Raw genomic sequence first — 9,084 nt, forward strand, 5'->3', positions numbered from 1 at the left:
CTAGGGAACAAGACGGGGTGGGGGGATCTCAGTGCCAGGCTGGGGGGGACAGAGCACGGCTCCTCCTCCAGGACCAGTGTCCCCAAGTGCCACCCTGTGACTGTGCCCAGGGGGGTGCAACACAGCAGCCTCCTCACCAGCCTGGGTGGCCCCAGGGTGGGTAAACTGAGGCATGCGGGGGGGCAGTGACCCAGCTGGGGGGTGTGTGTGCAAAGGAGGGGTGGTTCCTGGGACCTCAAAACACCACACCAGGAGCTCAGTCAACATCCAATTTACTGACAGCGGGGGCGGGGGGAAGGGTATCTGGGGGGGGCAGGGGGAAGCTCCCGAGCATGTGTGGGGAACCCACCCCAAGGAGAGCACAGGGGTGTGGAGCGGCGGCGCACACGGATGAGAACAGCTCAGTAGTGCAATACCAGGGACGGCACAGGGAGCTGGGGAGGAGGGGCTCAAGCCTGGTCCCCCAACCCTGTCAGGGCTGGAGGGGCAGAGAAGTGCTACTGGTCATACTGGGGAAGGACCAGTCCCTCGCTGTTCCTGGGGTACCCCTAGCGTGCACCTCCTGGGGTCAGTGCCAAGGTGGCGGGGGGGGGGGGGGGGGGGGGCAACAGGGGCTCTACCCTCTCCATGCTGCTTCAATGCCACCCCCAGCTACGTACCTAAGTGCCACCAAGGCAGGCGGGTGCTGGGACCCCCCATCCCACTGGAACCCCACCCCACGTTTCACATGCTTCCCAGCAAGCCCTAACAACCGCGGTGGAGGCGGGAGGCAGAACCAGGATGCTAAAACACCACACTGGCATCAAACGCCACCCCGGGGTGATGGGGAACGCCTGGGGTGAGGGCTATCTACAGCCTGAGTGGGCAGCGAGCCCCCGGGGGGGACCCTAGGGGACACGGTAAGTGGAGGTGTTCTTGGGCTCGGTGCTGGGGACGCACCAGTCCCCTGCCTCCTGGCTGGCCTGGTAGTGCCGCCACGCTGACTTGTTGTAAACCGGCAATCGCTCCACCGAGTCCGTGGACAGGGCCTGCGGGAGACACAGGGGGCTGGGGAGGGCCCTGTCCCCCCGGGCAGAGGCTCTGCAGACCCCGGGTGCCGGGGGAAAGACCCACCTTTAGGTAGATGACAGCGTCGGTGCCGAAGCCCTCCATGGAGAAGAGCTGCAGGTCCCCCTGGAAGTACTTGGCGTAGAGGCGAGAGATGGGCAAGCCATAGCCAAATCCGGCCTGGCAGGGAGGAGGAGGTGGTGTACGGGGGTCCCTGGTGCTGGGGTCGGTACCCCCAGGGGACCCCAAGCCTCCCTATGTCACCCCAAGCAGCACCAGTGCACCCACGAGTGTCCACGTGCCACCTCCAGGCACCCTCAGTGGTCACCACGCCACTTTCAAACCACCCCATGCACACACCCAAATGTCCCCCTGCCACCCCAAAGTGTCCCCAGGTCACACCCAAGCACACCAAAGTGTCCCCACGCCACTTCAAAACATCCCCATGCCACCCCCAGGCACCCCAAAATGTCCCCAAGCCAAGCCCAAACACCCCCATGACACCCCAGGCGCCCCAAGCCACCCTGATGGCTACTGCGCCACCCTCCAGCACTCCTAATGTCCCCACAGCGCAGACGTCCCCACACCACCCCCAGCCACAGACCTGCACCCCATTCCCTGTCCCCCAGGGCCGTGCAGGGCCCCCATGGCACCTACCAGGGGGGCCCCCCCGGTGCCCAGCTGTGGGGTGGGAGCGGTGGAGTACATGTAGCTGAAGAGGCGCTCGATCTTCCGCAGGGGGACACCCATGCCCCGGTCACTCATCTGCAAGACATGCTGGGGGGGTCACAACCCCACTCCTGGCTCCCCCCACAACTAAGTGTTCCCCGGACCGGGCTCGGGACCCTCTGGGATGGAGCCGGTGGCCCCTTATGCACCTTGATGGAGAGGTCCTCCTGGCCCAGGGCCACCATCACCTTGATGGCCGGCAGCCGAGGGCTGTTCTCATGGCTCTCCACGGTGGCTCGCATGGCGTTCTGCGGGCACAGGGTCAGCTGTGGTTCAGGGGACGCCCCGCAACCTCCCTCCTACCCCCCTCAATGGGGCTGGGGTTACCTTGAAGAGCTCAAAGAGCATGTGGTAGAGATGCGAGGGGACGTAGACGATGTTGATGGGCTGCTGGGCGTTGCTCGCTGCAGGGAGGAGAGCAGCTGTCAGCATCGTTGTCCTCCCCAGCCCCAAATGAGCCACCCGAGAATCCCCTGCAGCAGGGACATCCCCCAGCCCGGCCTCACCATTCACCTCCTCGATCTCCAGGTCAGGCGAGGACATGTAGTACTTGTCACACAGGAGCTTAGCCATGTTGTAGGCATCTGGGAGGGGGAGGCAGAGAGGTCAGCACCCCCAGCATGAAGGCAGGAGAAGTGTTTGGGGCCCTCTCCCTCCCAAGTATTTTCCATCCCTACAGAACCAGGAAGTTTTTGGGGTCTTCTGGGGTAACCCCAAAGCACAGGGGACTGTTGACACCTTGGCTGAGGTCCACCCAAACTTGTGACACAAAGGGCTTCCAAACAGGTGGATCCCAGGGCAAGGGGAAGATCAGGGGGACCCTCAACTCCCCCAGTTCATGCCCCCCGTGGGAGTGGGAGCCCCCTGGTCCCCACAGACCTCTCACCACGTTGGCCACGCTGCAGTGGGGGTCAATGCTCCCAATGTGCTTGGGGTGCGCAGGGTTGGTGCTGCCATCGAAGAGCAGAGCTGGAGAGGGGACAAGGAGAACAGCAGGCAGTGGGGACCCTGTCTCAGCTCCAGAGACACCTGGGGCCACCCCACAGCCCAGGATGTGCCCAGCCACCCCTGAGGAGTGAAGGGGACATATGGGGATGGGTGGGGACATGGGGGACAGGGACACGTGTAGAGCAGGACGGGGAACATCTCAGGGTAGGGAGGTGCCTGGGAGAGGCAGGGCAGAGGGAAAGCCTAAGGCTGGGGGGGATACACAGGGCTAGCATGTCTTGGGGCGGGGGGAGCACAGGGCTGGGACAAGCCATGGGGCTGGGGGACACTCAGGGCAGGGGCAGGATCCCTGGGGCTGGGGGGGATGCCCGGGACTAACAGGGGTGCTCAGGTTGGGACACTTGGGGGAGGGGGATGCCTGGGGCACTGAGGGATCCCCGGGGGACCCCCAGGGTAGTCGGGGACCCCTGGGCCGCTCACTGTGCTGGTTGATGAGCATGCGGATGGAGATGCGGCTCAGGTAGAAGCGGTCGAGGAAGTACTGGATGTTCTGGTTGGAGACGGGGTCATCTCCATAGGCCTCCTTGTACTCGATGACCCCCTGAGCCATGGTGGGCACCACGTCGTTGTGCCGGTTGCGGATGGTGACCAGGGCGTCTGTGAACCTGGTAAGGGGAATGGGATGGAGCTGGGGGACACCTGGTCCGGGCAGAGCCTCGATCCAGTCCAGCTCTCCCCAGGAGCTGGTGGCACTGGGGAAACCCAGAGCAGTCTGCTGGTACCTCGCTCAGGGCTTGGTATAGTGGGGGCAGTTTGGGGACCGTATAGATAGGGTGCAGGGTGCCAAGGCCCCTCGGTGACGCCAGCTCTCGCTGCTGTGGGTCTGGGAGGAGGGGACACCCCAGGACCGGAGACAAGAGGGGTCAAAGACACGCTGTCACCTGCCAACTTACTGTCCCAGGGTGGCCTGGTCCTCGGGGTCCCTGTCGAGGAACGCCATGATGTCCAGCAGGCTCTGGACGTACCTGGGGAAGGAGCTGGTTACTCCCCACCCAGTGCCCCTAAAGCCAAAGAACACCCCAGGCACCCCACAGCAGGGGGGCACAGGGTGCCCTGGGGTGCTGCTCCACGCAGGGAGAGGGGCTCAGCACCCCCTCAACCAGGACCACCCCCCAAAAGCTGCTGCCCCATGAAACCACCCCGTGCTTGGCAGGGGGTCTAAGCTTATCCTGCCCCCATGGTGGCCTCTGGGGACACTTGGAGATGCAGGCCCTCCGATGGGGTGAGAGGCATGAGGGTCCCTGCAAGCCGGGGTCCCTGCAGGAGCATGGCATGGCTGGACTCTGCTGCCAGGCAGTGCTGGCAGGGACTGAGGACACTGCACAAACAACTCGTCACGTGGTGGCACTAGGAGAAGGTTCACGATGCCAGAGCTGGCACGGGGACACGGTACTTAATGGGACACCCAGACACCACCCACCCCCAAGGACATGGACCCCCCCAGCCATTGGAGCTGGCTCAGCCCTTTCAGGCTGGGGCAGGACGTAAGGCGGCACCAGTGACCGCAATGGCTGGGGACACCCCACTGGTATGGGGGTGTCACCAAAGGGCCTGCAGCCTTTGTCACCCAAGGGCATGGCATGGCACCAGCTGCCAGCCACCTGTCCCTGTCCCTCTTCCAGACCAGCTGGGGAGGACAGTCGGTGGCAGCAGCGGGACGTGCAGTGGTGGTGGGACCTGTGGTGGCAGTTGTGATAGTAATGGGAGCCATACAGGTGACAGCGGTGGGACCCACGGTGGCACTCAGGCAGGTGACAGCGGTGGGACCCCTCTGGGTGACAATGGTGGGACCTGGGGCAGTGGGACCCCTGGCAGCAGGACTTGCACAAGTGCCAGCAGTGGCACCCCCATGAGCAACAACAGTGGGACCTGTGGTGGCAGCAGAATCCACGCAAGTACTAGTGGGGGGGACCCCCAGCAGCAGGACCCGTGGTGGCAGCAGGACCTATACAGATGGTGGTGGCGGCACCTCCACACCCGACATGGTGTGGGGCTGGGTGGTCCCGGAGGCAGCAGTGGGCCCCCCCAGGCCCCCCCATCTCACCAGCTCTGCACCAGCTGGACGGAGGGAGTGCGCAGGACGCGGTCCGGCAGCAGGTTGATCTCCTTCATGATGTTGGAGAGGCGGACGGGCAGCTCCTGCCGCAGGAAGGCAAAGGAGGTCTTCTCACAGGCATTGCTGGAGCCTGGGGGGGGGGACACACGGGCTGAGCCCCAGCTCAACACCCCCAGCCCCAGGGCTGGCTGCACTGCTGCTTCTCTGGGGGAGGGGACGGCTGGCAGGGCAGGGGCAGAGGAGGCAGAAGCAGGTCCCTGCCCCTGGCTGGAGGAGGACCCCGAGGGGCACGGCGCAGCCTGCTGGGGAGGGTGGCCTAGGTGGCCAGTACAGCCCAGTACAGCTCAGACTGGGGCTGGAAGCCCCCCTGCGGGTGATTCTGAGCAGAGAAGTACTCGGGCCACCATCAGTGCTGGGGACACCCAAACCAGCCTGGTGGCACTGGGCTGCTGAGAGCCTCTGCCACAGGGACACGCCGAAGTGTCCCAAAGATGTGGGTGTCCCCAACCAGGGGCTGGCACCCAGCGAGGCTGGGGGGGGGGGAGCAAAACCGTCCCCAGGGCCCTAGAGGGGCACAACCCCAGGGACAAGGGACACTGGCGGAGCTGTACATGAGGAGGACTTGAGGAGGGATCCCAGCGCCGGTGGGATGGGGCAGAAGCTGGGGGGGACCGGGCAGGGGCCAAGGACCCCCGGGTGCAGCCACCAGCCTCGGCTGGGACAAACACAGAGGGGGACGCAGGTAAACGTGGTGCTGACACTGAAACTGCCGGGGAAGGGGGGGCAGGAGGCGCCCAGGACCGGTGACAGCGGTGGGCGGGGGCAGCTCCCCCTCCCTGGGGTCTTTCCTCGAGGTCTTTGCTTAGCGGGGGGCCTGTGTCACCCACCCTGGAGGTGCTGGGGGGCCAAACAGGTATTTACCAGGGCGGGAGGGGGATGACTGGGGGTGTGCAAGGGACACCTGGCCAGGGGTCCCACACACAGGGTTATCGAGCTGGCGGGGTCAGGAGCACCCCGTACGGGGGTAGTTACCGGGGACTCACCCGGAGGGGCACGGCCGGGGGGGGGGGGGGGCACCCACCCAGCCATCCCCCAGGGGGGTGTCTTCCCAGGTTGTTACTTGCCCGCCGGGGGTAGCACCCCCCGGGGGTCGTTACGGGCGACCTCCTGCTCCGGCAGGTGCCCACCAGGAGACCAGTTCCCAGCCCGTTATTTACCCGGTAGCGGATGTTCCCCGGCCAGGGCAGGGGCGGCGAGGAGAAATATTTACCCGGGCTGGGGGGCATCTGGGGGGTAACATCGCCCCCGAAACACGATCACCGGGTACCTGGGGGGGAGGGGGGGGGGGGTTACAGCCACCCAGGCCCAGACACCCACCGGGGCGGGTCCCTCCCCAGGGGCAGCGCCCGCAGCCCCCCTCCCCCCCCCCAAGTATTTATCTCCCTGCGGGGCTGCACGGCGGCCCCTCCCGGAGCGCCGCCCCCAGCCCGGCCGTGCCCCGCGGGGCGGGGGTATTTACTCGGGCCAGGTGTACGTCAGGGGGTGTCTCCCTCCCGGAGACACCCACCGGCGGGGGGGAGGGGTGGGGTGGGTATTTACCGAAGTCCAGGAACTGCTTCATGGAGAGCGGCGACGGCGAGAACTTGCTGAAGTGCTCGATGTAGGTGGGTACGCCGGCCAGCGCCGCGCGCTTCCCCAGCCACCGCAGCAGCCGCATGGCGACCCCGGCCCCGGCCCCGGCGCGCCGCGCGCAAACAACCCGCCCCGCTGCCAATCACCGCCCGCTAGCTCCGCCCCCGCTCGGCCACGCCCCCAGCTGTAACCCCGCCTGGCCCGGAGCTACCCGCCCCACCCCCACCCCCCCCCCCGCTTGACTCCTCGCTGCCCGGGGGAGCTCCGGGGTCTGCTGAGCCCAGCCCGGCCCCCTATCACCCCACCGTAAGCCCCCTCTCCTTGACCCATCCCCCCCACCTCCCTCACCCGGAGCACTGCCCCCCCCTCCCCCCCCCGCCCAGGGCACCCCCCGCTAAAACCACAACCCCCCCCCCCCTCCCCCCCCCCCCGCCCAGGGCACCCCCCGCTAAAACACAACCCCCCCCCCTCCCCCCCCCCCCGCCCAGGGCACCCCCCGCTAAAACACAACCCCCCCCGCCCAGGGCACCCCCCGCTAAAACACAACCCCCCCCCGCCCAGGGCACCCCCCGCTAAAACACAACCCCCCCCCGCCCAGGGCACCCCCCGCTAGAAACACAACCCCCCCCCCCCTCCCCCCCCCCCCGCCCAGGGCACCCCCCGCTAAAACACAACCCCCCCCCCGCCCAGGGCACCCCCCGCTAAAACACAACCCCCCCCCCGCCCAGGGCACCCCCCGCTAAAACACAACCCCCCCCCCTCCCCCCCCCCCCGCCCAGGGCACCCCCCGCTAAAACACAACCCCCCCCCCGCCCAGGGCACCCCCCGCTAAAACACAACCCCCCCCCGCCCAGGGCACCCCCCGCTAAAACACAACCCCCCCCCCCTCCCCCCCCCCCCGCCCAGGGCACCCCCCGCTAAAACACAACCCCCCCCCCCGCCCAGGGCACCCCCCGCTAAAACACAACCCCCCCCCCGCCCAGGGCACCCCCCGCTAAAACACAACCCCCCCCCCCTCCCCCCCCCCCGCCCAGGGCACCCCCCGCTAAAACACAACCCCCCCCCCCTCCCCCCCCCCCGCCCAGGGCACCCCCCGCTAAAACACAACCCCCCCCCCCTCCCCCCCCCCCCGCCCAGGGCACCCCCCGCTAAAACACAACCCCCCCCCGCCCAGGGCACCCCCCGCTAAAACACAACCCCCCCCCGCCCAGGGCACCCCCCGCTAAAACACAACCCCCCCCCCCTCCCCCCCCCCCCGCCCAGGGCACCCCCGCTAAAACACAACCCCCCCCCCGCCCAGGGCACCCCCCGCTAAAACACAACCCCCCCCCCGCCCAGGGCACCCCCCGCTAAAACACAACCCCCCCCCCCTCCCCCCCCCCCCGCCCAGGGCACCCCCCGCTAAAACACAACCCCCCCCCCCTCCCCCCCCCCCCGCCCAGGGCACCCCCCGCTAAAACACAACCCCCCCCCCCCGCCCAGGGCACCCCCCGCTAAAACACAACCCCCCCCTCCCCCTCCCGCCCAGGGCACCCCCCGCTAAAACACACACAACCCCCCCCCCCTCCCCCTCCCGCCCAGGGCACCCCCCGCTAAAACACACACAACCCCCCCCCCCTCCCCTCCCGCCCAGGGCACCCCCCGCTAAAACACACACAACCCCCCCCCCTCCCCCTCCCGCCCAGGGCACCCCCCGCTAAAACACACACAACCCCCCCCCCTCCCCCTCCCGCCCAGGGCACCCCCCGCTAAAACACACACAACCCCCCCCCCTCCCCCTCCCGCCCAGGGCACCCCCCGCTAAAACACACACAACCCCCCCCCCTCCCCCCCCCGCCCAGGCACCCCCCCGCTAAAACACACACAACCCCCCCCCCTCCCCCCCCCCGCCCAGGGCACCCCCCGCTAAAACACAACCCCCCCCCTCCCCCTCCCGCCCAGGGCACCCCCCGCTAAAACACAACCCCCCCCCTCCCCCCCCCGCCCAGGGCACCCCCCGCTAAAACACACACAACCCCCCCCCCTCCCCCCCCCCGCCCAGGGCACCCCCCGCTAAAACACACACAACCCCCCCCCCCTCCCCCTCCCGCCCAGGGCACCCCCCGCTAAAACACACACAACCCCCCCCCCTCCCCCTCCCGCCCAGGGCACCCCCCGCTAAAACACACACAACCCCCCCCCCTCCCCCTCCCGCCCAGGGCACCCCCCGCTAAAACACACACAACCCCCCCCCCTCCCCCTCCCGCCCAGGGCACCCCCCGCTAAAACACACACAACCCCCCCCCCTCCCCCTCCCGCCCAGGGCACCCCCCGCTAAAACACACACAACCCCCCCCCTCCCCCTCCCGCCCAGGGCACCCCCCGCTAAAACACACACAACCCCCCCCCCTCCCCCCCCCCCGCCCAGGGCACCCCCCGCTAAAACACAACCCCCCCCCTCCCCCTCCCGCCCAGGGCACCCCCCGCTAAAACACAACCCCCCCCCTCCCCCTCCCGCCCAGGGCACCCCCCGCTAAAACACAACCCCCTTCTCCCCCCCTCGTCAGCCGTGACACGAGACAAGGGGTTACAAATCCCGGAGCGAGGCTTTATTGGGCCCCGCGATGGGGGCA

The 9,084-nt window shown here is 68.3% G+C and overlaps 1 protein-coding gene across 4 annotated transcripts; it reads right to left on the reverse strand.

The window, feature by feature from the left end:
- Nucleotides 1-256: 256 nt before the first annotated feature.
- PDK2 (pyruvate dehydrogenase kinase 2) lies at nucleotides 257-6,684 on the reverse strand. 4 transcript variants are annotated; one of them, XM_080369692.1, is made up of 12 exons: nucleotides 6,440-6,576; nucleotides 6,111-6,167; nucleotides 4,829-4,970; nucleotides 3,678-3,749; nucleotides 3,205-3,389; nucleotides 2,656-2,745; nucleotides 2,283-2,360; nucleotides 2,104-2,180; nucleotides 1,926-2,024; nucleotides 1,705-1,812; nucleotides 1,114-1,227; nucleotides 257-1,028 (listed from the first exon to the last, which is right to left on the reverse strand). In XM_080369692.1, the coding sequence occupies exons 2-12, from the start codon at nucleotides 6,124-6,126 to the stop codon at nucleotides 888-890; spliced, it is 1,122 nt and encodes a 373-aa protein (XP_080225818.1). In that variant the 5' UTR covers nucleotides 6,127-6,167; nucleotides 6,440-6,576; the 3' UTR covers nucleotides 257-887. The 4 variants fall into 4 exon arrangements, with proteins under 4 accessions (XP_080225818.1, XP_080225816.1, XP_080225819.1 ...); XM_080369690.1 differs by lacking the exon at nucleotides 6,111-6,167 and having other exon boundaries at nucleotides 6,440-6,684; XM_080369693.1 differs by lacking the exon at nucleotides 6,440-6,576 and having other exon boundaries at nucleotides 6,058-6,167.
- Nucleotides 6,685-9,084: the final 2,400 nt, after the last annotated feature.

Source organism: Falco punctatus (assembly GCF_963210335.1).
Source record: "Falco punctatus genome assembly, chromosome: 19".
Lineage (NCBI taxonomy): Eukaryota > Metazoa > Chordata > Aves > Falconiformes > Falconidae > Falco > Falco punctatus.

Coding starts and splice junctions, on each gene's coding strand:
- PDK2 (XM_080369690.1), bottom strand. CDS start 6,557: ATGCGGCTGCTGCGGTGGCTGGGGAAGCGCGCGGCGCTGGCCGGCGTA. Junction 2,361..2,655: donor CGTGGCCAACGTGGTGAGAG/GTCTGTGGGGAC, acceptor TCCCCCTCCCAG/ATGCCTACAACATGGCTAAG. Junction 2,181..2,282: donor GGAGATCGAGGAGGTGAATG/GTGAGGCCGGGC, acceptor TCCTCCCTGCAG/CGAGCAACGCCCAGCAGCCC.